The sequence below is a fragment of the Eleutherodactylus coqui genome, chromosome 2 (genome assembly GCF_035609145.1).
Source record: "Eleutherodactylus coqui strain aEleCoq1 chromosome 2, aEleCoq1.hap1, whole genome shotgun sequence".
NCBI lineage: Eukaryota > Metazoa > Chordata > Amphibia > Anura > Eleutherodactylidae > Eleutherodactylus > Eleutherodactylus coqui.
Genome location: NC_089838.1, coordinates 299,415,271 through 299,442,441, shown reverse-complemented (window position 1 = coordinate 299,442,441; position 27,171 = coordinate 299,415,271). Strand labels below are relative to the sequence as shown.

The 27,171-nt window shown below is 43.2% G+C and overlaps 1 protein-coding gene across 3 annotated transcripts; it reads left to right on the top strand.

The window, feature by feature from the left end:
- The first annotated feature begins 11,140 nt into the window (after window positions 1-11,140).
- On the top strand, window positions 11,141-25,373 carry PDLIM2 (PDZ and LIM domain 2). 3 transcript variants are annotated; one of them, XM_066593450.1, is made up of 4 exons: window positions 11,141-11,302; window positions 11,854-12,010; window positions 14,126-14,240; window positions 24,090-25,373. In XM_066593450.1, exons 2-4 carry the CDS (start codon window positions 11,884-11,886, stop codon window positions 24,256-24,258), a joined length of 411 nt encoding a protein of 136 aa, XP_066449547.1. In that variant the 5' UTR covers window positions 11,141-11,302; window positions 11,854-11,883; the 3' UTR covers window positions 24,259-25,373. The 3 variants fall into 3 exon arrangements, with proteins under 3 accessions (XP_066449547.1, XP_066449546.1, XP_066449548.1); XM_066593449.1 differs by lacking the exon at window positions 11,141-11,302 and adding an exon at window positions 11,352-11,553; XM_066593451.1 differs by lacking the exon at window positions 11,141-11,302 and adding an exon at window positions 11,579-11,666.
- Window positions 25,374-27,171: the final 1,798 nt, after the last annotated feature.

The window sequence follows — 27,171 nt, the reverse complement described above, 5'->3', positions numbered from 1 at the left end:
TTTTACACGGAGTGATTGTTCTTTAATTACGCGATCTCTGAACGAATGGTCGGGAGAATTGACACGGGCCTGAACACTGTTTGTCGAATATTTAGAGAACGCGAAGTTCTTTGCTGGGTGTGAATTTGAAATTTCAACCGCTCTCCAACGCACACTCATTGGTTGCAGAGTCAACGTAAATACACATGCATTCCAGCGGTCTTCGCAGGAACACTTGCTGCTGCGGTCTACTTGTGAGCTGAAATGAATTCTCACTTATCACTCAGTTGATGGCCGTGTTTACGTGGAACAATTGTTGCTTACAGTCACTCTATCGACAAATATTTGTAAAGCCGCCCCAAGCCAACGGCTATATTCACTATCCAACTGTTGTGTTAATGGCCGACCTGCACTGCTCTTCTTACCCTATAGTACCATATATGCCATTGAACAGGAAAATATGGGCACTCCCAGTAGCGGGACCTCCAGATCCACCATGTCAGGTGGTGTTATAGCAAATCAGAGATCCCCTTTAATGTACAGTATATATGTATTTTTGTGATGGAGGGTTGTATTCAGTTAGGTCTACCCAGCACTATTTGGTCATCTGTGAGTCACGGTGAAACTGGGTTGGACTTTTTGCAATGGTGACAGAGAAATCTGCAAGCTTGTTTCCCATAGGGAAACATTGATGTGTCAGATTATAATATTGCAGTTCTTGGAAGGTATAATATATATATATTTTTACATAATGCAACACATAATTTCCATGTAGGTTATTATATATTATAACATTCATGTCATATAAATTATATGATATAATACATATGTAGATTTGATATAATTACACACTACGGCTCATCTGACTGTAGAATGCATTTTGCACTGTTTGGCTGCTGTTCTGTAAAATATCAATAGTGCCGGTTTTTAGGAAAGGAATGGGACATCAGTGGGGTGTGCAGCATAAATATAGACATCTGACATGAGAAGGAAGTGAAGGGCTCAGGAGGTTAGGAGAAAAATTCTGGAGCAGATGAGGAATTTGCACCAGACATAAGGAGCCGCAGCTCTGTGTCATCTCAAACTTCTGGCGGAGTAATAAAAAATACCGTAAACCGACCAGGACAAGTGAGAGAAGACGGCCAGGGTGGATGTGAATCACAGAGCAGATGTGTCAGCGAGAAATGACAGTGAAATGGTTAATTGGCGTGGAGAAATAATTAGGACCCCGCGTATATAATTTGTTTTATGTGACCTGTAGACGAACTGACCTACATAGAAACGGTGAATCGGTCTATACGAGGCCATAAGTGGACCACTATAAGATAGCAGCATTCTAACACCAGAACAGCTGAGTGTATAAATACTGTACCAGAATCAAGCTCATAGTATAAATACGGCACCAGAACCAAGCTCATAACATAAATACAACATCAGAACCAAGCTCATAACATAAATACAACATCAGAACCAAGCTCATAACATAAATATGGCACCAGAACCAAGCTCATAACATAAATACAACATCAGAACCAAGCTCATAACATAAATACAGCATCAGAATCAAGCTTATAGAATAAAAAAAGCATCAGAACCAAGCTCATAACATCAATACAGCATCAGAACTAAGCAGTTTTGTTGCTGGCATGCCAACAGGCTGATAGTGGTGCCTCAGAACATCAGTGGGGTCAAGACAGAGCTAGGAGGAAGCTGATTCATGTAGCTCCAACAAGACGCTGCATACAGAGGAAAATTATCATCTGACCAGACAGACCTAAGGATAGCGATCATCCCCTGGCTTCATCTGCCTGGAGCCCTCCCTACAAGCTAGTGGTCGGCACCCTGTGCAACCATATGGGTGACATAGGCTACGATATGACCCTATGGCACTATTGTCGGCAGTCTATGCTGCAGCAGTGAGTTGACTTGTGTGTTATGTTGGGTTGACCCAGCCACCATACTCGTCACATAGAATGATACGGTAATATGAATATTTCACTATGTTCTAATATCTGACCGCTGCCATGGCACATATATACACCCAGTCACTTAGCACCTATGCACCTGGGCACTGCTGACCACAGACATCACATAAAAATTAGATAAAAATAGAACATTTCTCGCTTTTTCCTTTTTGCATGTCTGTGTTTTGCGTAGGTCCCACTCAATATGGATCAATGATCTCTAATTTGGGTATGTCAAAGAATTTGGGAAGGGAAGGCTTTGGGGTTTGATTTGTGGAGAATTTCTATGTGCAACCTCTCAATCATTCCCTCCAGGTTGCCATAATTAACATCTGTATCCAGGAAGATCAAAAACAGATTACAATTAGAGCAGCTCTTTCGTTACGCCATGTACCTCATTCATTTCTGGAGAGGGCACTTGAAAATATCAGTGACGTCTAAGTAATGGTAGGTCGCTAACAACACTGTAACCAGGAGACCAACAAGATTAATTGGATCCTTGGCTTCATGGGGGTCATAATCGATGTCTGAGATCACCCATATTACTACGGCTATAGTAGAGGTGGTCACGCATGCGCAGGTCTCTCTCCTCTGAGGTCTATGGGCGTTAAGGAGATAACTGAGGCAGCAAGTCCCCTAAAGAGGTTCTTTAGGACTTTTACTATTGAGCTATTCTCAAGATAGGTCATCAATAGTTGATCATGGGGTTTCGCCGCCTGGGATCGCTGCCGATCAGCTGTTTGCTGGGTCCACTGTCCGTGCAGACAGGCCTGGAAGCAGATGTCATGTCAACATTGCCATAACCCGGTTTGGTTCAGCTCCTATTGAATTGAATACCTGCATAACCAACCAGGGCCACCGCAATATGGACAGCGCTATCTGCTTACACCATTCCTGATCCATAGATCAGCCAAACATGGGGATTTCAGAGGCGCTAGCTAGTCATCTAATGTTTATGGTGGCCTTTCAAATTTCTCCTAACAGCAGATGTTGGGGGAGATAAGCATCAGGTAGTTTGATTATAACTGTTTGATTCTTTTGTTCCCTGGAGAGCGTGCATGGGGGCAGCCAACATCTAAAGTGTATGGCTAGTGTTAGACATCAGACAAGCCAATGTCACATCCATCCTGTCCTGTCGAGGAAAGTGTACAACAAATTTAGAAACGTTGGACATTGATAAGCTAAATGACATGTAGCATACAGGTGATTTCTGGGTTGCTAGACGTTCGAGACAAGAAAACTGACAGTGTTAGAAATGGAGGTGAGGCTTAGGACCTCTTTCTGCTCTACCCTGACTAGACCAGTCAATAAAGCGGAGCACCCACCCTGAAAAAGGCAATGGAGATTGATTCCCTAATACGTCCGTAGGTGGAATATATGAGGACAGGGTGGGAAAGAATAGAGAAACAAGCTAAGGTCAAAGTTTGAGAGCAGCAATAGTCAGTACCAGAGAAAGAAGCAAACAGTTGTCAACCAAAGTCCAAAAAAGTAAGGTATTTCAAGAAACACTCAGAAGCACGAGGAAACACACCCGAGCACTGAGCAAGACCAGTGTATATAAGTATTACTGGGATCTTCTACAAAGAGGAGCTAGAATAAATACCCAAAAGAAGCCACTGATAGACGGAGGAGGCAGCCCATCAGCTCTCCAACAGAAGGAAGATGTTTCTCCTTTGGTATCTGGTACCAAAAGTCGGTGTCCATGCACCATCAAGCGCATCATGTGGTCCAGCGCTGATGCTATGATGTCACACCGGACCTGTGTATATGCTCAATCCCTGCTGGTGATGAATGCACTAAAGCATGTCACCTCCCTATAATCTTGTCCTGTTTACGATGGGCTAGAATCAATGGAAATCTGTCTGAATATGTAACAGACTACAAGTATTTGGTGCTGAGCTGCAATATCAGACACAGACAATCAATAAGAGGTTTTTTATCTCATCCAATCCCCTTTTATTCTGATTCCTTTTTCTCCAATTAAGGCCGGGCACACTTACCGTGTGTGTGCGTTGCGCTCGAGAGGCTTGGGCAGAACTCTCATTAAACACCACACGGATATCAGTCTGTGTGCTCTCTGATTTACGGATGGCCCGCATATTTTCATGGATTTGCATATTCTAATTCTCGGTCGTGATGTGGACAAGAATAGGATTTGCAATTCATTTTTTTGAGTTTTTTCAAAAACATTAGTGTGCATAGCTCCATAGGCTATAATGTACCTGTTAATTACCACAGACATTACATGGACCCATCTACGCTAGTGTGTCAGAGGTTTTATGTCAATGACCGATTGATCCCTATTGCACAGTAATGTCCATTGTTCACAACAGTGGACTTTCTGATATGTTCCCTCTTCCTCTTCTTTCCCTGTTTCTGTATCATACACCCTTTATCTCCCATTGATCTCTCGTTCCCACTCTTCCCACGTCCCTGCCGCTTGCTTGTCTTCTCCTTCTCATATTGTCTCTGTAGCACTGAGATCAGCCCATACCGGGTGTGCCTCCCATATTAGTTATGTAACTGCCCTACCTCTGCTTGTCACTGCGCCCAGTGCCTTAGGCAGAGTTGCAGGGTGGTGAGGTGGCAGCGATGAACATGCCGGCTTACCTTTCACATCCACACAACATGAATCGGATTCTCCCAGCTTTCGGGATGGAGGAGTGACTGGATCGACTCGCCGTGCTTTAATTAGGTGCAAGCCATCATACAGTTATGTCAATGGAAAAAGTTTTTAAAAGTTACAGTGACAGAAAAATTCATTTTTTTCCAATGGAATATGCTTTTATTGTGCAACAGTACTTTAAATATAAAAATCTCTAGATATCTTCGATTAAATAATTTTTTGTTCAAAAAGTTTTTATTAGGACAGAGAAAACAACGTACATATAGCAGCGAAATATGGATACACAATTATGCATCAAGTAAGGATATGTACCAATGGGGAAGTTGCCTTCATTAAACTTCGCATTGCAACCATGAAGCTCTTAGAAATAAATCATCTCTATCAGACTTTTCCAATTAAATTATAATTAACTTTCCCTATGGAAACATGGGGTGGCGGTGGGGGAAGGGATGACAGGGAAAGAGGTCGGGACCCCAATATGAAAATAAGTGGTTATGTACTTAGACTAGTGGCCGCCTCAGTCACCTGGTCATTAGGAGGAAGAGGAGTAATAAGCGTTGCCATGAGGAGTAATGAAAGCCCGGTATGTGTATGATAGGCAGGGGATGGGTCAAGGGAACCCCGCCGCAATTAATCCTCGGGCCAACCATTCTCTAAAATTGGAGGATGGCCAGAAATCAAGCCATGGCTGCCAATCGCTAGGAACCCAGTAACATCCTCCTCTGCTCTCATCTCCTCGTAGCACTCGAGGGTGTTAATTGCTTCCACCCAATGAACTCTGGAAGGAGTTGGGCTAGAGCGCCAAAACCTGGGGATGATTTGTCGGACAGCCTGAACAAAGAACCTTAGCAGACCCTTCTTTACACTGGCGATGGAGCCCGGGAACATGGATAGCATGGCCATCTCGAACGAGAGAACCACAGAACCGCCACACAATCTGTTATACAGCCCTGTTACATCTTACCAGGGTGCCGCTACTTGCGTGCACTCCTATCATATATGGAGCATATTGCCCCTACCACTGGAGCATCTCCAGCACAAGGGGGATGAATCAGCAAACATTCTGTGTAGTTGTTGCGGGGTCCGGGGTTAAATCATTTTTATTAAGATTTTTTGCATTTTTAAGAATATAACAAACTCTGTACCCCGACCTCACCTTGGTTCCTTTTCACATTTCCACTGGATAGTTCAATCAATTTCTAGATATCTGGTCGCCCCTATTTGTGTATGTAATTACATTTTTACTGTTGGTGGATCAGCTGAAGGCCCCTGCACACGGGTGGAAATTCCGTGGTGGGATTTCCCCGCAGAATATCTGCCTGTGCCCCCCTGCATAGGGTTGCATTACAAAGACGGCCGCAGTTTGTCCGCGTGAAAACATGTGTGGAAAACAAATCGCGGCATGTTCTATATCTGTGTGGGTCTTGCAGAACCTAGCACAGAAATGTCAGTAAAGACCCACCGACTCTGCTCTGCGCAAGCGCTGGCTGGGCGGCAGCCGGCACATCACAAAGAAGAGGAGACGCTGGGAGCGGGTGAGCCGCAGGACTATGCAGGGGCACGGGTCCGCATCCCACTGCGAGAATTCTCGCAGCGGGATCCAACCCAGCCGCCTGCAGGCGGCCGTAGGTAGTGGTGGATTCTGTTACTGAATGCTAGCCATAAGGGTAGTGGGGGGACATGCTATGGGGCCTCATAAGCTCTTTTCTTTCCCCCCTGGGTAAACAACTTAAAAATATGCGGTGACATAATTTTTTCCCCCCCACTAACAACCTCTTTTGCCCCAAAGAAAGAGAAAATGGTAAAAGAAATAGGTTAAAATAGGGCAGGGGTATCAAACTAAAGATAGAGCAGGGGTGTCAAACTAAAGATAGAGCAGGGTGTCAAACTAAAGATAGAGCAGGGGTGTCAAACTAAAGATAGGGCAGGGTGTCAAACTAATTTTCACAGAGGGCCTCATCAGCCTTATGGTTGCCTTTAAGGGGAATATACAGTGAAACAGAACCCACTGATTTCATTCACATAAGCTTATTTTTTCTATTTTTTTTTTTAAATACGCGGCATGACCTATTTTGTTGCATATTACAGACTGCAAAAGGCCATTGAAGTGAATGGGTGGGCACAAATATGGGGGAAAGAATGAATTTCAAACTATAATCTCTGCTGCTCACATGAGCCAATCAGAGCAGCCTGTAGTGTCAGACTACCAACACACTGCTCAGTACGCATCAGGTAGTCAGAGAAGTGGTGCAGCCATCTTGGTGTGTCCAGGACGGGAGGGTCGCTCTATACCTTGAGGGTATAATATAATAGCACTAAGGCCATTTGTAACTTCTTATTCATAGGAAAACAATGAATTTACAGGAGAGTTTTCAGGCGACATTGTTGTGACCGGACCACCCTACACGCAGAGCCAACATGTCAAGACTGAAGAGGCGTCTATAGAGTGAAGGCTGCGGCTTGTGAGTTGGGGTCGGGGAGCGCGGACATAGTATTCATAGTTTCTGCACATTTTTCTCACATCATGTAAGGAACAGTTTATGGAGCAGCCAATGCCAGAAAAGTCACGCAGTGCCAGCTATTATATAGTGCGGCCGCGAGGATAACCCCAGGGTCACATGCAGATCACACGCTGCATGCACTGGAATATGCTGCACACAGCTAGCAGAGATACAAGGCTCACATCTAGGTTCAGTTTTTCGCTTTTCTGTTCCATCCTAAGAGCAGAAAAAAGGGTAATATGCATCCTGTAACACCCCAGTTGATTTCAATGGATCTTCTTGCTTCTCAATTCGCCTTCGTTCCACTTAGTTTCCAGTTTTTTGACAGAAAAAAAAACTCACCCGAAGACCTTTTTTTCTGCCCAGAATAATAGAAACCAAACAGAATGGCGCTTTCCCTTTTTTTAATTGCTGTCAATGAGGGACAGAGACAAATGGCCACTATTCTGTTTGTATTTCTCTTTACGGATCCATTTAATAGCGCTGCGCACGTGCAGTTGTAAAATAAAGCGACGTTTCAAACAAACAAAAAAACGGATGCGTTCAATTTAGTTAAGACATATGTTTTCTTACTTTTGAAATGCAGTGCCAGAAACAAAATCAACATAAACACAGCGCCAGAACCAAGCTCATAATGTAAACACAGTGCCAGAATCATAGACTGGTAAAGTTGGAAGGGACCTCCGGGATCATCAGGTCCAACCCCCTGCTCAGTGCAGGATTTACTAAATCATCTCAGACAGATATTTGTCTAGCCTTTGTTTGAAAACTTCAATTGAAGGAGAACTCAACACCTCCCGTGGTAACCTGTTCCACTCATTGATCACCTTCACTTTCAGAAAGTTTTTCTTGGTTTCTGCTATGAACCAAGCTCATAACATGAATACAGCACCAGAAACAAAATCATCATAAACACAGCACCAGAACCAAGGAAATAACATAAATACAGCACCTAAATCAGGCTCCTAACATAAAAACAGCACCAGAATCCAAATGATAACATAAATACAGGGCCAGAACTAAGTTCATAATATGAAGCTTATAACATAAAAACAGCACCAGAAGCAAACTCATAACATAAATACAGCACCAGAACCAAAATGATAACATAAATACAGGACCAGAACTAAGTTTCATAATATGAAGCTCATAACATAAATACAGCATCAGAATCAAGATTAGTACATAAATACAGCACTAGAACCAAGCTCATGACATAAATACAGCACCGGAACTAAACTCGTAACATAAATTCAGAAAAAAAAAAAACAATCAGTACATAGGTACAATGCAAGAACTAAGCTCATAATATAAATACAGCACAAACCAAGCTCATAACATAAGTATAGTACAAGAACCACCATCATACAATAAGTACAGCACCAGAACCACCTCATAACATAAATACGGCACCAGAGCCCAGCTCATACCATATATACAACACCAGAAACAAGCTCAGTATATAAATACAGCAGCAGAATCAAGCTCACAAAATAAATACAGCACCATAACCAAGCTCGTACCAAAAATACAATAGCAGAGCAAAGCGATTGTTTTGCGGAGGTACCAATTGTCTAACCGTGGTGTTTCAGAACATCACAGCGGAGGAGGCAGAGCCAGGAGAAAAATGAAAATGATTCATGTAGTTCCACAAGACACTGCTGCAAAAAGGAAGAAGATCATATGTTCAGGTAGACCTAAGGAGGGAGATTCAACCTACATCAGCCTAGTACAATCTGGTGGCTGGTGATTAGTATAACTGCACAGGTTGCACATAGCTGAGGCTGGCAATATAGATAAAAGAACGCTGATGTGAACATAGCAATATGACGCTGTGTTATCTTTGATTACAAAGGACTGCCTATCTCTCTATGTATCTATTTATATCTTATATCTACTGTGTTTTCCTGGCCCTGTCTTATATTAATTCTGCCTCAAAAGAGGCACTAGGTCTTATTTTCAGGGGATGTCTTATTATACTTACCCAGCAGGTTTGGTCCAGGTCCCTCCCGCTGCTCTCCACAGCTCCGAAGAACTTCCCGCAGTCCTCGGCCGCTCATACAATATCACTTCCTGGTTACAGGATTCACAAATCCCGCCTCCAGGAAGCGATGCCTGTGATTGGTTCTTCGACCACTGCTCAGCCAATTAATGTAGTGCTGGATGAACCAATGTCATTGGTTTACCCTGTGCTGCATTAATTGGCTGAGCCAGAGGCGTAACTTGAAGCTCCTGGGCCCTGATGCAAAACCTGTAACAGGGCCCCCAACTATAATGCTTTATTCATAGTACTGGGCTTCTTATATGGAGAAGAGAGGCCTTATGGGTCCCCTAAGGCTCCTGGGCCCGGGTGCAACCGCATGCCCTGCATCCTCTGTGGTTACGCCTCTGGGCTGAGCAGTAGTGGAAGAACCAATAAACAGCCATCGCGTTGTAGAGGCTGAATTTATGAATTGGCTCAGCCGCGGTGAATTACAACCATCGCATTGGCTTATGACTGGCTAAGGACCACAGGAACCGCGACCAACCTCTACAAGCCTGCTTGGTAATGTATTCTTTTTTTTACGGGGTAGGGCTTATATTTCAAACCTCCCCGAAAATTAGGCCAGGGCTTATTTTGGGGGTAGGTCTTATTTTCGGGGAAGGTAAAATCAAGGTTTCTATCTATATATCTATATCTCATATCTATTATTTATTTATCTATGTATATATCTATATCTCATATCTATTATTTACCTATCTATGTACAGTCTATCTATCTTTCTATCTATCTATAGCTTATCTCTATCTCTCTATATCTTATCTATATCTCATATCTATCATTTATCTATCTATGTACAGTACATTTTCTATTCACAGTATATCTATCTCATATCTATTTTATATCTATCTATCTATCTCATATCTATCTATCTATCTCATATCTATTTTATATCTATCTCTCTATCTCATATCTATCTATCTATCTATCTATCTATCTATCTATCTATCTATCTATCTATCTATCTATCTCTGTGGTTGTACGGTTTGTGAACATATCACAATAGTATACAGTACACATCTTATCAAATTCATATTCCTTGAATTTTCAGAGCCATTTCCTCCCCTCCTTCTGAAAAACGGGGGTGTTAGGACCCCACATGATGTTTTCCCCTGGGCCAGCCTTACCTACTGTGTATCGCTATCTATACCCAGTTAAATTATAACCCGTGCATTTATAACCTTACACCTATATTATATGTACCTACCCCACATCATTGCAGTGTCACGTGTACACCAGCAAGAAGGATCTGGAGTAATGACATAAGGACCATCCTGACAGTAAGTACATTCAAGCATGTGTGAAGCATCCCCTCCCTCCTCCACCCCTACTTGTGTAAGTGTCGCAATAGTTCTGGAATTCTGGGCCAGGAAGCTCATGATGATGAAGTGTAATCGGTCCAGACTAGAGGGGGGTTCTGCCCCGGGAGGTGATCCGGGGTATAGTTCCATACCTAAGGAGGGGTGGGGGTGCTGCAGCTCGTTCTCTCGCTACATGTGCCCACATTGTACAGACTTCACTGTGTGAGCCGGAACAGAGCAAGGAATTTGCTAGAGATTTTAGGAAAATTAAAGTGCCCACAAGCAAATTCTTGTACTTGGCTAAATGCCTGGAGCGCTGTGCACCAGCAGACACCTCTCTACATATGTACGGCGCCCTGAGCAGTTTTAGCATTTACATATGAAGTCTAATTACTGCAAATGTGGAGCATAAGTCATTAAACTGCCTCCCCCTTTAAACATTCGCAGCCCAGGTCCAACTAAAATTTGCTGACTCTCCATTTCCATTGCAGATCTCTCCCCACAGAGAGAAGACGCCTGTAGTCATATTCCCATTTGCAGCATGACAAGAACACGTATAGAGACCCCTTGCAGTGTCTGCCTAGATCATACATGATCCTCAGCGCCTTCCTTTCTGCATGACTTCTCCTAGCAGCTCTCTCTCTCCTCACTGGCAGTCTCAGCCCCTTATCCTGGCTGTCTCTCAGACTGACTCCTTTTATTTTCTTAGTAATTTAACTAAAAGCAGATGTGAGAGGCTCCTATGTGGGGACCAAGAAACTGAGATGTGGGTGTTTGGGCAGTAACCCTTCTCCGGAGTGCCTCATTGCCTGGAGAAAGAGAGGGACGAGAGGTGATAAAGAAAAAAGAGAAGAAGAAGAGACTGCTGCGGAAAAGAGAGGGGTGGGAAGGTGAGTGTCAAGAGACAGAGGTGTGTCTGTGATAAGAGGAGGAGAGACAAACAGGCGGGACAGAGACACAGGTGTGTCCTAAAGTGAGGAAGAAGAGACAGCAGTGACAGATAAAGCAAAGAAACCACAACTGCGAGCTGCAGACGCGTTTTGGTGTCTTCAGGGCAAAGTGCCAAGAGAAAGAGTTGAAGAGAGGAAGACTGGCAGAGGCGGAAGGGGCATCACTGGCAGAAGAGACGTCTGGTTGACATGTGAGTCTGACTCTGATATAGACAGCCTAAGGGTAGGGAGGGGGACATAGCAGCAAAAGAGGAAGGAGAGAGACGGAGGAGACCGAAATTCAATTCAGAGAGTGGAGAGACGGGTGAGAATATATAGAGACAGATGCAGAGATAGAGTAGAGATCAAGAAGCAGAAGAGTTGGCCAGGCATAAGGCGGAAACAAGCACATAGGGCTCATTGAGATTAAGAGGAAGCACATGGCGAAATAGACAGACAGGGGGAAATTATCTCTCACATCTTCCAAGTTCTAAATACTTCTCTTGTTCTAGCACAAGAAGTGGAAGCGACAAGTTTGCAAGATGAGCTGGCTTCAAGAAGACTCCGAGGTCTACAAGATGCTGCATGGAAACCAGGAGACCAGAGCATCCCCGAGACAATCCAGCAGCTTCAAGTTACTGCAGGAAGCCCTGGAGAACAACCCTGAAGGTACCTCTAGGACTGGACAGTGACATGACAACAGAACTGCATGCTGACAGTACGAGGACCAGATATTGACTACTTGGACTATAATGAGAGGCACGCAGGTTCTAAGGTCTCCTCATTTTTTTATAAAAAAAAACTATTTACCCCAAAAAGCTCCAATTATTGTCACTTTTCCATATAATTGCCCTCTTGGTGTACGCATTTTTCACAACGTTGATGCCATGATTGCATGGCTGATGTGAATGTTTAGATGTCTGTTTTGCCCACTGGAAAAATTGCTGATGGAAGAGCGGAAAACATGCAACCATGGAGAGCGTTGATCATTGGAAAAAGCTAAAAATCGGGTTAGTAGGGAGCATGAGGAACCACTTCAAAGTTGTTCTTATGAGAAACCCCTAAATAGGACCCGCCGGATGAGCAGGCACCAACCTGGAGGAAACGTTCTGTATCTCCAGGTCTTCTCACAGGATGCACAGATTCTACGGAAATGCCAACTTTGCAAGCAATCTCTTCTGCGGTCAATCGGCGGTCTTCCATAACCACTCGCACAATCATGCTTTCGGATTGGCTGGTGAGTGGCTGAGGTGCCTTTGATTTGTTCTCTCGCGACATTCAGCCTTCTTAGAACCGTTGCACTCACAGACGCACATTTTTCACATCTATGTATCACTCAACTGCTGATGAATGCCTATGGGTGTCATTCCACACAAGTGAAGAAGACAGATGATTATATGCTGTTCTTGGAATATGAACTTTGCTATTTTAAGTATTGAAAATGCTTCTAACTCCACAAAGAATGCCCCATCTTCTAAAATGTGTCCAAAGTTTTTATCTGCACCTATTCCCGAGGGGGAAAAAAAATTAGGAGACCTTAGAACTTGAATGCACCTCGTACTGACACCTATGCTACATGTCTAGACAGATCATGCCACTACTTGGACTATAACCAACACTGATATAACGATCAATGCCACATATTTGTTCTCATAATGCCAGCCGCCATGTAATTGCTACTGCCAGGCAATAGAGACGCAACTGGCCGAAATATCCTAGGCACCTGGAACTTGCACCTCTGATCCCATATTTGGTGCTCGAAGCAATGGATTTAGACACCGAGGACCATAGGATTCTGCTATGCTCCCTACTTTATTGACTGGGCACTGTTTGATTGTATTATTTGGGCACCATATGTAGCACCATGATGGGGAGTTTCATTAGAGGTTACTAAGGTTGACACTGAATAGACAACCACTAGCGTAGACGCTAGCCACAATGCCAGTAGAGTTAGGATGTTAGGCCAAAATTCCTCCTAGGCACATTTATTACTTGCATCTTTCAATTCTGATTTGGGCACAGGCACAAAAATAATACCCGGAGGAGGGCGAGATACTGTTAATGACACTGACGGCACGCTCGTATTAGTAGAGCGACCGCATGTCTTCTTCTACCACTAGGAATGCTGCATATTCGCAGACTCTGACAGCTTGGGGTCAGACGGGAGACATAGCTTGGCATTGGCAATGTTAATGTTGGGACTGGAACTATTGCTGAGATATTTCTAGATCTGGCTTGAATTGAAATAGACATACAAGGCAGTGAATCAACGATCCCCCTCCAGAGACTTCCCTATTAATCCCGTTCCTTTTTATGTAGTGATGTCACACTGTGATTAACTGCCATTAACACATAAGACTCAGGCATGTAGTCCGGACAAGCGTTGGCACAGAAAGGGCGACCTGAAAATAACAGAGACTAAAGACTTGTGTCATGTAGAAGAATGACCTTTTTATCAGACTGATATGCAGCGCTGTACGATTAATGATGAGCACAATGGATTTAAAGGGGTTATATGAGATTAAAATGAAGGGTTCTGATTTTTTACAGAAACTGTGCCACTCTTGTTTATGGGCTGTGTCTGGTATTGCAGCTCAGACTCATTAAAATAACTGGGACTGACCTGCAATACCAGGAACAACCCATGGAAAAACATGGCGCTGTTTTTGAAGAACAAAAAAAAGTTGAACCTTTTGGTAATCTCGTATAACCCCTTTAAATCCCATTCATTGAATTTGCTTATTCTGTACATGATCCATAGAATTATACATTTTGTTGTTACAGGTGCTTCCAATTTACCCAGCAGATTGTCACCCAATGTTCAGAAGCCTGTTAGCAGCATCCAGAAACCTGCACCTCCTCCACTGCGGCAATGCGAAAAGTGCAACAGAGGCATCCAGTGAGTGTACAAAATGTTATGATCTATATACAAGATTAAATATGTTGTAGGGGAAGGTTGTCAGACCCCGTAATGATCCACCACTTTTTGAGGATGAAATTAATTGACCCTGGGGTGTACATAGTACTGGGGGCCTGTAGCAAAACTCAGAATTGCACCCCCCCCCCCCCAAAAAAAAAGAAAAAGTTTTGTACCTAGCCTGCCACTCCCCTCATCCTTATTTTCATGCCTCCTCTTTGAATCTACAGAGTAATAATGCCCTCTTTCTTGCCCCCATAAAAGTAATATCATCTCCTCTGTAGCCCCACAAAGCAATAGTGCCATCTCTGTGGCCCTGTAAGTTTTAGTGCAACCTCTGTGGCCCCCAAAAGTAATAGTGCTTCTCTCTGTGGCTTGTGTGCCCTTTGTGACCCGAAAAAGTAATAGAAACCCCTCTGTGGCTCCCCAGCAAAGCAGACTTGGTCCTATCTTGCTGCTACCTCTCCCCTTCCTCAATGCCCCCTCATATTTTCATGCCTCCTCTGTGGCCCTATAACGTAATCATGCCCCCTTTATGGCCCCAAAAAGTAAAAGTGTTCTCTCTGTAGCCCTACAAAGTAATAGTGCCCCTACTGTGGTTCCAATATCTAATAGTGTCCCCTCAGTATTCCCATAAATTAGTAGTGCCCCCTCTGTGGCTCTATGAATAAATAGTGCACCTTCTGTAGCCCCAAAAAGTAATTATTTTCCCTTTGTGACCCACTAAAGTAATAGTGTACCTTGTGTGGTTCCACAAAATAATGGTGTCCCCACAGAGTAATAGTGCTCCCTCTGTGGCTTTGCAAAGTAATAGTACCCCCTCTGTAGCCCCAAAAATAGTGTCCCTCTGTAGCCCCACAAAGTTAAAGCTTTTCCTCTGTGGCATGACAAGGTAATAGTTCCTTCTCTGCGGCCCTGAAAGTTATAGTATGCTCTTAACTGTGCCCTCTCAGATAGTGCCACTCAAAGCTATAGCGCCTTCTCTGACTGTGTCCCTCCGTCCCCGGGAGAACATTTTAACTCACAGGGCTGACTGTCAGTAGAACGGCTCTGTCTGACTCCTTCCCCAATCAGTTGCTCTCACCACAGTACGTGTGCCAGAGAGCAGTAGACCAGGAGAGGCTGTGCAGACAGTTAGGAAGATGTTTCTGCAGCAGACGGGTTTCTAAGGGGCCCGCGAGTGATCATTGGGACAGGGGGACCCCATAGAGATTTCGTGGTTCACCTTCACTAAATTGGCCATTCTTGATATTTTTGTCCTTATTCTTTCGGTTTCCCCAAAGATAAGTGGCTTCAAATATGTCTGCCAGCCACTCTTCCTCCACTGAAATAAACACATATGTTTCTTCGAGCTGAACATGCATATTAATATGGGGATTGGGGGTAATGACTGTTGACTCAAACATTTTTCAGCTGCCCGTTATTTATACGTGTATTTAGCTCTACTCTCTACAACAATGTACAAGGGGGGAAATCAGATGAGAGTGTCAGATAGCTGCGGTGAAAGCCATAATGTATAGGAATTCCTTTGATCTGTTTAAGGTGTGCAAGGCCAGTACATACCATGAGCATATGTCATGTAATGCCACTTGTGCTCGGCACTCCCATGACCTAGTGACAGGCCCGCTGTGTACCTGTAGTGTGTCAGAGTTAAAAGAATTTCACAAGTCGAACCTGTGAGTAATGGGTATTCCTCTCATGCTGGTAGCAGAGGCTCCAGCAACATGTATTTTTATGGTGGCTGGAATACTTGGAAGACATTGCACTCGGACCGGGCCCTCAGCTTTGCATTGTGTGACATCTGCTGGTATACGGTGCTCATATTGAAGCTGGGAGAAAGAGTCAGCAGACAGATGGCAATGTCTGTGCTGCAGCCTTTCCAAGACAGTCGTTGTTGTAACCTGTCTGGCATTACACAGAAGGTTATAGTCATCTTTGGCTTTCTATGGCAGTATATAAAGCTTTTGTTGCATCCGCATAACAGGTGCAGCAGATTGCAGGTGCAGCAGATTGCAGGCCCGGTCATAACAAGGTTTGGAAGGCATAAGCAGTTAGGAGTGGCTACCTGGGAAGGAAATGGGACTTTGGGTCAGTTTAATTAAATTGGGCAAGTGATAGTAGGCAGTGTTCTAGTACTGTAACTTAAATGGAGGTGGATATCAATATTCCCGCCGGTACCTAGACCACCCAACAAGTACAGCAGACTACCAGCCCTTAATAGTGCAACGATGGAAGTGCTGTCAGGGTTTTATTGGCTGATCTTTAGTTGCAGCAGCTTTCAGAGCGTTATCCAGGGATGGCACTTGGTGAGGTGCTTGGGGTCCATCGGGAGTATGGTCACCACTTAATTAATAAGCCATATGGTCAGTGGATGGTGTTGTCACCGCTGGGGCAGTCCCAGGAAACAGGATCCCACCTAGCACATCCACAATACCCTAGTTGGTACATTGGCTGGGTATGGCATGACGGCGCTTCAACACAAAGTGATGCCAGCACGACCAACCTTTAACCCCTTAGGAAGCAAGCCTGTTTGTACTTCAACCACTTCCCAACTGTATCACGTAAATATACGTCATATGGTTGTGAAGGGTGTATGAAGCGGGTTCCGTACCAGAGACCAATCCATATTCAGGGACTACCAGCTATTTTTGATAGTTCACAGCCACCGGCAATTGCTGTGATTGGATTAAGCTCTGATTGCAGCAGTTAACCATTTAGATGCCACGATCAAAACTAATTGCATGTCTAAACATCAATCCCCCTTTCCCGGGACAAAAAGACTGAGTTTCAGTAGGTTAGCATGACAGCTCGGTACCTAGTGAGGACTCCTAGAGTTAACGTGCATGGAGGCCTGCTAACCCTTTCCAATCCAATTTCCCTGCTGACCGCACACTCCCCAGCTCTTATTTATTTTGGGTGGGAAAGCGCATTGTGGATTCCTTGGAATTTTTCAATAGTAACACACAAAAATTATGTCAGGATGAGTTTATTAGCATTTTTTTTAAATTTAACCATTTCTAATCCAGTGCCGGCTCTTGTTTGACATTAAGATCTCTTTGCCTAGCTCCAATGTCGGTCGAGGTCAGACACATTTCTAACAGCATGCAGGACAGAGCTCCGATGTCGGAGGCTGTTCTGCATATGTATACAGGACAGCGCAACATCAGAGCATTGTCCTGTATACTGCAACATATATATGCAGAACAGCTTCCGACATCGGAGCGCTGTCCTGCATGCTGTTAGAAACGTCTCTGACCTCGACTGACATCGGAGCTATGCAGGGAGATCTTAATGTCAGATGAGGGCCAATTCTCAATTAGAAAGGGTTAAAGGGGTATTCCCATCTCAGCTTTTCAGAGCTGAAATTGGATACTGCTGCTATTGTTACTGGCTACCTGGCCAGTAACTCCAAAAACAGCCGAGCGCTTCAGCACAGCATTGTTTCTGTAGCTCCCTATATTGCGGTATATAGTAAAAGCGATTGCAAGATCGCTATGGGAACTAATAAAAATGTAGAAAAAGGTTTAATGAAAAGTTCACACCCCCCTCCTTCCCATAAAAATCTAAACAATGAAAAACGCACATATTTGGTATCACCGTTTTCATAAAAACCCAAACTATTAAAATATCACACGGTTTATCCCACACAGTGAATACAATAAAAAAAAGTACAGACTGACAGAATTGCAGAGTTTTTTGTTACCCCGGCTCACTAAAAAATTGAACAATTAGGTACTCCAAAATGGTACCAATAAAAACCACAGCTCACCCTGCAAAAAACAATCCTCACGCAGTTCTGGGTCTCAGAATATGCTGACAGGAAGTCATTTTGTTTACTTTTCAAAAACAGTAAAAATAAAAGCTATATAAATTTGGTATCGCTGTAATCGCAATGCCCAACAGAATAAAGTCCACATGTCATTTTTACTGCACCATTTGCACCATAAAAACACCCTCCGAAAATGGCACAAATTCATTATTTTTTCATTTCATTCCCCTTTAAAGTTTTTTTTAAAATAGTTTTTCAGCACATTAAATGGTGTAATTAAAAAATAGAACTCATCCAGCAAATCACCCGCCCTCATGTAGTTATGGCTACAGAAGAATCAAAAAGTTTTCAAAAACAATAACTTGATAAATCTCTGGTTCTGAAGGCGTTAATAACCAAGCCAGATTTTGGAAATCGAGTAAGTGTCACTTTGGCTTCCGGCATACTAGCCATGAGTGATCGAGAGGCTTGGGAGATTTGGACAGTTTACATGGACAACGGACATTGACATACATTAGCATGACCTATTTCTTGTCCGTGAAATGGCCAGCAGTAGGACATGACATCAGTTTTTTCTCGCACATCATTGGTCCATATGAAAGAATGTTAATGCATAGCTTTATAGGCCCATAATGGTGCTATGTGTAGCGTGCACCTAGCGTTTAATAGAGAAGAACTCTGTAGAGGTTTGGCACCTTCAAGGCATTCCGAAATTGTAGACTGATGCAGTTTGATGCAAATTTGAATTTTTTTTTATTTTCAAGTTTTTTTAAATACTTTTTTTTTAAATTAAAAATGTAAACCACCCTATAACTCTAGCCAAATGCTGATGAGAGTTTCCTAACGCTACCCTTAACTAACTATTCCTATCTAATTGGCTAGCTAACTAAGCCTACTGCTAATCCTAACCTTACATCTAACCAGGGGCATTGCTAAGGTCAGGGACACAAGCCCCAAGGCATATGTCAGGCCATTCCCCCCCTACCAAAAAAAACCAATTAATTAATAAATATATAGTTACCATATAACATTGCTGCCACTATACAAAGATTAAACATTACCACCATACAGTAATTAACGGTTTCCATCATATTGGTACTATACAAAAGAACAGTATTACCAAATCCGATTACTGGTTACACAGTTACATCCAGTGATCACAGGTGACATCCTTTCTGTCTGAAGTCCTTCACTTTTCCTGTCTTTTCAATCCGGCCCAGACCTCCACGATGACTTATTCCAGCCACAACTTGTCTTTGTAAAGTCTGGTACACAAGACTCCTCACTTTTCCAGCATCCCACTAACATTTTCCCAACCTACACAAACTCTTCCTCCTGCAGTTACCACCAATTCTTTGCCTATTGCTGCCTCATCTACTCCTATTACTGTACCTGCTGTGTGGCACTGTGCCCCCAAATACTGTACTTCAAAAATAATGTCATAACTATGACTGAGCCCCCCCTCCCCCCCAAAAAATAGTTACACACAGACAGCACCCTTTGAAAACAATAGTGCCATATGGGCATATAGTACCCAATATTGTGCCCCAGGGGCTCCACACAGTAATAGTGTCGTGTCATCTTTTGTACCCCACAGCGTGATACTGATCTTCTCAGTGCCAGTACTAGTATTCCTCCCACATAGTAATAACCTGCTTGTTCTGTCCCCTCAAAAGTAATAATGCCCCTGTGTCACCCTGGGAAGTAATATTGCCCTCATATTGTACTCTAGTCACTAATAACGGCAATTGAAAGTAATGATGGAAAGAAGACGACTTACAGATACGTGCGGTCACCGGACGGATACTACTGCGGGATCCCGCATCCGGAATCCGACGTGGTCGTGTGCAGCCACTCTTGCATGGCAGATCTGGAGGCTTTTGTCAGGTTTCCAGATGCCATGGGAACCCATTGGTACCTTGCAGTCGTACTGCGGGTGCCGATGGGTTACAAGAAGAGCCCCCTCTCTGCCCTCTGCTTACATACTGCAGTTGCTATTGGTTGTGGCATGTAAGGGGTTAAACAGCCAGAATCTGAGGTTTCTCTGCTCTTGGCAGATAGGAGCCTGGCTGACTACTGACACTGCCTTAAAAAGATGTATGAGCAGCCCATTAGTGAGCTCAGTAAAAAAGGCATATTAGCTGCCACTCCGGGGTTAAAGTGGCAGTGGCTCAGAGATTTGGATGCACCGGGCTAAGGAATACTTTAACCCTATCCCTAATCCTAACCTTACCGCAAACACTAACCCTGAATAGGCCCCCAAAATATGACTTGTATGCCTTGAAGCAGCTAGTAAATACTTGTATTCCCCATGAAATAACAGTCTGGGAGAGACTTTTCTTAGAACTCTGTGTTGTGCGTTCCTCTGTTATTACTCTTGGAAATGTATAACTATAGTAAAGCTTGTTTTTATTTGTATAGAACCAACTTATTGTGCAGCGCTTCCAAGCTGGGTCCTCATTTTACTGACCTCGGAAGGATAGAAGGCCGAGTCAACCTTGAGTCGGCTACCTGAACCATGCAGGGATTGAACCCGCAACTTTTAGGTCAGGAGTGAGAGCTTAGAGCTGCATTTCTGCCTTGTCAGAGGGGTGTGTTCCTACACAGTCTAGCTTTAGCCAAAATCAGTGCTGACAGTGTCAGAGTGTGTAGGATTAATTCATACATTTCCCGTAGGAATAACTGAGGGATAGCAAAACACAAAATTCTAAAAAAAAAAGTTGCTAATTAAAACAGACATTTAAGGAGAGGTGACAGGGACACAAGGGCAAAGAGAAGCCCAATCATAGTATTATCTGTACAAAAGTCTGTTTACTGTATATGATTGACAGCAATGCAGCGCCTGAGGAGCGACCCACAGCCAAGGAGACAGCGGGGTAGAATTTGGCCTTGTCAAGGGGCTCTACCATCTCCTCCCCTGAGGTTAGCATGGAGCCTGTCCAAGTTACTGGTAGAGAGGCTTTCACGGGGGTAACTCAAAATGTGGTTAACCTTAAACAGTCCTGTCACTCGTGACGCCACCGTTCCTTCCTCTGTGGTGAATCCAGATGATGAAATAAGTGGTTCACACACACAGGGAAACGCTTACCCCCTTCCAGCTCCATGACGTACCGGTACATCATGGGAGGCGAGTACTTCGCGCAAAATGACGTACTGGTACGTCATCGGGATAGCGCGAGATCATGACTGACCTCGTGCTATCCAGCAGCGGGAGCTGTCTGTCAGTCACAGCTGGCGTCCCGCTGTTAACCCCTTCCCTGCCGCGATCTAAGTAGATCGCGGCAGGGAAAGAGTTCACAGAGGGAGTGCGCTCCCTCTGTGTCTCCGGCCGGCTCTCGTGATGTTATCGCGAGAGCCCAGCCTGTCATCATGGCAACAGGACGCCAGACACTGGCGCCCTGTATTGCCTATGCCTATGATCGCTGTAAAAGCGATAAGGCATGGCAGAGCAGTAGCTCTGCCATGCCTTATCACAGCGATCATAAGTGCAGTGATGTAAGCCCCTCAGAGGGACTCAAATAGTGTAAAAAAAAGACAAGAAAAATGCAAAAAAAAGAAGAATGTAAAAAAAAATGTACAAAAAAACCCTTTTTTGTGCTTTTTCTAATATTAGCATAAAAAAAGGTAAAAAAAATTTAAACCCCACATATTGGGTATTGACGTGTCCGTAACGCCGTGTACAAAAAGTTGAACACGTTTTTTATTTTGTACGGCAAAAAGCGTAAAAAGAAGTGCTAAAAAACAGAGGCAAAATGCTAATTTTTAGCATTTTGCCTCCCAAAAAATGGAATAAAAGTGATAAAAGCCTTACATTACCCAAAATGGTACCAATATAAACTACAGCTCGTCTCGCAAAAGATAAGCCCTTATAGAGCTCCGTACATAGAAAAATAAAAAAGTTACAGGACTTTGAATGCAGCTATAGAGAAAAAAAGATTTCCAAAAAAAAAGGGTTCTTATTGCAAAAAAGTGTAAAAAGTTTAAAAACCTAAAAAAAATATAAGATTTTTGGTATCGTTGTAACCGTACCGACCCGCAGAAAAAATTTTGTGTGTCATTTATGCTGCATGATTAACGCTGTAAAAAAAAAAAAAAAATCTATGGCAGAATTGATGCGTTTTCTCTCGCTGTTATAAAAAAAATAATTAAAGTTTTACGATATAGCCTATGTACCCAAAAGTGGCACCGATAAAAACTACAGCTCGCCAGGCAAAAAACAAGCCCTTATACGGCCGCGTCGACGGAAAAATAAAAAAGTTATGGCTTTTGAAAAATGGAGATGGAAAAATACGAAAAATCGCTTGGTCCTCAACACCAAAATAGGCCGTGTCATTAAGGGGTTAAGAAGCAAAGCCGGGAACAGTCCGCACTGCTCGTTTACTTGAAAAAATATTTACAGTCCAACAAAAGTATAAACTCACGCCAGTAAGTAACTTTGCACCCTGAGACCCCCAGTTCCTTAAACAGGGAGTGAGCCCTAGAAATAGGTCTTCAGACGAATTTGTGATTATATATCTATTTATGGATAGAGACTATTTCTAATGCCTAATTTAGACACAACGATTATCGCTCAAAGGTTGCTTGAAAGAAATCTTTTGAGCGAATCGTTGTGTGCATTTACACGGCAAGATGATTGCTCAAAATTCGATCAAACGACAGTTTGAATGACAGTTTTGAGCGTTCACTTTGCATAAGTGTGTAAATGAAGGCTCACGCTGTATGCAGAAAACAAGCGGGACCGCTATCTTCTGCATACAGCTGTTTTCTTCTTCAAGCACTCAGCAGGTATACAGCAGTGATTTTCGGGGAAGGGCTTTATATATAAGCCCTTGCCTGAAAATCATCACTATCAAGTGTAAAAAATGAAAAAAAAAATATATATATATATATACTCACCTCTCCGCCTCTGCCGGGGCTCAGCCGCGTGTATCCGCGTCTTCTTCCTGCACTGCTCTCAAGTTCTTTCATTAGACGGAGATTTAAAATCTGATTGGCTGAGCGCTCAGCCAATCACAGGCAGCGCTTGGCCATTCATTGAATTCAATGAATGGCCGAGCGCTGCCTGTGATTAGTTGAGCGCTGTGTCCAATCACTGGCAGCGCTTAGCTGTCATTCATTGAAAGGCTGAGCCCTGCCTGTGATTGGCTGAGCGCTCAGCCAATCAGATACAGCTCTTTCAGCAGGCAGGGATTTTAAATCCCCACCTGATGAAAGAACTTTAGAGCAGTGCAGGGAGTATATATATTTTTTTATTTTTTACACTTGATAAGGATGATTTTCAGGGAAGGGCTTTTATTTACAGCCCTTTCCTGAAAATAACTGCGTGGCCGCTCCATGTGGGGTGTGCAGAACACAGCTGGACCGCTGTCTTCTTCATACTCCGGCTGTGTTCTCCGAGCGGGATACCAGCTGAAAGAATAGTATCAGCTGTATCCCGCTGATAACTCAGTGGGCGTTCCTGATAAGACTGGTCGTTGTCTTTCAGCTCGCTGGATGGAAACGATCAGCGACTCATCAGCGAAAACTGCATTGCACTCTGTGCAGTTAGACCCAACAATTCTCACTCAAAAGACGGCTTTGAGCGATTTTTGAGCGAGAATCGTTGAGTCTAAATGGGCCTTAAGTGAAACAGCGTAATGCTGCTCACAAATAAGTACTTGCTCCACCCATCATCCGTTAAGTGTGTACTACAGCTAGAGAGTTTATCGATACTTAAGGGAGCTTTCCAAATTTATTCTGGATTTAGGGTGGACTGTACAATTACTTGTGTACACCTACTAGTTCTGGTACTATTTCATTGAGACTGTTTACTACATACTTATATACCTATCGAGGCAGAGATATCTTCTAGGGGTTGGTCTTCTCAAAGAATATAGCCAGTATGCATAATATATGGTGGTACCAAAGATCTGTCCCATAAAATCTGCTCTTGATAAGGGGGTGGTCTTCTTAAAGAGGTGGTCTTCTAGACGGATGTCACTGTATTTAATATTTATGTGTCATTCTGAAGAATGCCTGGACATTTTTATTAACACTGGTTATTTCCTTCTTCTTTCTCTTAGTGACGTAGCGGTGAGGATCTCAGAAGGTCGCTACCGTCATCCAGCGTGCTACGTGTGTGAAGACTGTGGCCTTAACCTACGCATGAGAGGACACTTTTGGGCAGGCGACGAGCTGGTCTGTGAGAAACATGCCCGGGCTAGGCATAACTCAGGATCTCCACGCACATGAGGAGACCTTTGTACAGTATCTTCCCCCATAACCGATCTTCCTGCCGATCTCGCCATAGAATGCGCTATAAAATGCACCTTGAAACGTTTCTTTCCAATGTCCACAGTTGCAGACACATTGATGTCCCAATACTGTGGCCACATTACAAATAAGTCATATAGGCCATAGCTTCCAGGATTGAAGACTGTATTTTAGAAACTGGTTTTGTCTGATATTGTGACCTCTAATATGAACAACGTCTGTACGTCATTAAAGGTCAACTAGAGTAGTTCTATATGCATAGTATAATTCAGGACTGAGGGAGGGGGCATGTGACCCGTGCGCAGCATACTACGGGGGCGCCTCCTTGGCCACTGTATGTCCATTACGGGATTGGGTGGTAACCTGAATCATTGTCCCAGGTGAAGGAAAACCCTACTGCAGTTAGTATTATATACCTCTACAGAATTTATTTTGTTTCTTATGCCCCCTGTTTATCCTGCAGGATGTATAAGTTCAGGTTAACTAACACCATTTAGTTATATATACAGCTGTGGTGACAGGAAATGCTCTCTGCTATACAACAGACTGCCTTGCCATGCTGCACAGACTTGATTTAGGCTCCTCCCATGCAGGAAGCATGAGAGGACTGGTCAGTAAAACCCTGAATCGTTAAATATCCGCCCCTTATCTCAGGTCTGCCCCCCCCCCCTGCCTTTCTCTCTCTCGCATTGTAAATTTTAAAGGCCGTAACAAGACAAACATGTATCACAATGTCTTCTACCAGATGGAACTCATGATGCCCGTTACCTGTATATAATTATTGTTGAATGCCGATGTAGTCATAACTGACGATATTACTTCTATGCACAAATAATGGTATAATACATATACAGCAATATGTCATCACATAAAACCTATTGCATTATCTGAGTACAAGTGCTACATATTATCTTGTCTGGTTTCCACAGCATTGTCAGTGTCCCTTCTATACAAGAAGTTGCTCATACATATCCCACTGATATACTGATGTCGTATTAGAGCCTTACGGCTTATTTTCAATTGTGTGTTCACCAGAATTGGCTTTTCATGTTTACATTTGATATGCTATTAAAGTATTAATGTATTAAAGAAGATCTATACTGGGTTTGTTCATTTATTACAAGTACTAGGCATTTCCCCCCACATATTGGATTCTGGGGGAACAGGGCCAACAAACCACTTTGCACAGAGTGAAGTATGACTCTGGGATCATGGCTAGGAAACTATTCTTAGTGTCTTCATCCAGAGACATGAATAGTGATACAATAATATTCTCAGCATGGTGGATTTATTGCTGGAAGCCAGGATATTTCAGCTTTGACAGGCCCTGAGCTGTAAAGTCGTATAATTGATGCAGAAGGATTGTGGACAGGCCCTGCTTTGTTCAAAAAATACTTTTCCACTTTAGAAAGTGATTATAACTATGTAATGAGGGAACTTTTTATGTCACACCAGAGTTTTCTTCTTAAAAAAAAGATTAATTTTCCCCTAGAAAATAATTATAGGTGGAAAACAGGGAACAGTAATGGGGTCCACACCCACCCCAGACAACATCAAAAGTATACTTAGGATGTTGACCGGACATAATGGTAGCTCAGAAAGATTTTCTTTATATTCTATATATTTTTTTTTGTATATTTTAATGAAAATAAAGATGTGTATTATGTATTATCACCTGTGATCTGTAACCTGGCAGCGAGTGTTTACTTCGCGTCTAATGCTGTCCTATGGCAAATGAAGCATTACACAGTCTCCATTGAAATCGATGGGCTGTCTGTGTAATTCATGGATATATTGTGTTTTTCAGTGATAGGTGGTGTTGGGGTAACTCTGGTGGCAAAAGTATTTCAAACGCAAATTAAGGAAGTAGGTGTGATTGTCAAGGTTATCTTGACCCACACCTTAATTTCCTCAAAATTGTCTTACTATATTTCCTCCATGGTTTCCTTAAAAAGGGAATCTCTAGCCAAACGCTGGCTCTGTAGCACAGAATCCCAAATTCTATTGGACGTCTAGCCAAAGTTCCATCCATAGACAAGTGTCTACAGGACGTGCCTTTTATGCAAAGGGTGGAGGATGTGATGATAAGTACCTTCATAGTGACGAAAATTAACATTATGGAAATGACACCTACAGATGTCAGTGTGGTAATCTAATACATTTTTGCATAGAATGGTCCTGTTCAACTTCTGTAGTCTTTTTGGTCATCCTTGTGTATTGTAATGTGGCTAGTACAGCTTTGGTACAACTCGACTGAATGCTCATTTTATGGGGGAAGCTTCCAAACTGGTGGGAGAACTCATGGGTTCTGATTCATTAGGGGACCTATGATTTTCAGGATATTCTATTGGGTCACATGGGCATTAGGAAGATGGAACGAAGCGTGACATTTCAAGGGAAATCAGGACAATCGGCAGCTCTTGTAGGGAGCTTGGGGTAAACTGTTAGGTCCTCCCTACTGAGAAGTGTAGTTGGGTGAGTTGTTTGTATAACCGTTAAGGATATCGCGTTTGATAAGCGCTGGCTCACATCTGTATTTAGTTTCGTGAACGCTAGGAATGCTGCGGCAGGAATGTTTTGTACGGAGAGAATCGCGGTATAATAATAGCTAAGCAGTTAATGGTTTCCTGTGAAATGTTTTGCATGACCTTACCTCCTGCTTCTTGTGTGTCTGGAGAGAAAATGGATACGTCTCGTATTAACACGGTTCATTTTACATTTCAATGACTGTGATTGCACAACATATGTTCTTCATACGATTGCATTGCGCAATTGAATATGTGCGAGAGCCGCACTGTTGAAGCTCAATGTCAAGCAGGGGACAACGAGCCGACAGTGATGAAACATAAGCAAAAATGCTTTCCCTACACAATGCAAAAATGTGAAGAAATA

Coding starts and splice junctions, on each gene's coding strand:
- PDLIM2 (XM_066593450.1), top strand. CDS start 11,884: ATGAGCTGGCTTCAAGAAGACTCCGAGGTCTACAAGATGCTGCATGGA. Junction 12,011..14,125: donor CCTGGAGAACAACCCTGAAG/GTACCTCTAGGA, acceptor TTGTTGTTACAG/GTGCTTCCAATTTACCCAGC. Junction 14,241..24,089: donor AAGTGCAACAGAGGCATCCA/GTGAGTGTACAA, acceptor TCTTTCTCTTAG/TGACGTAGCGGTGAGGATCT.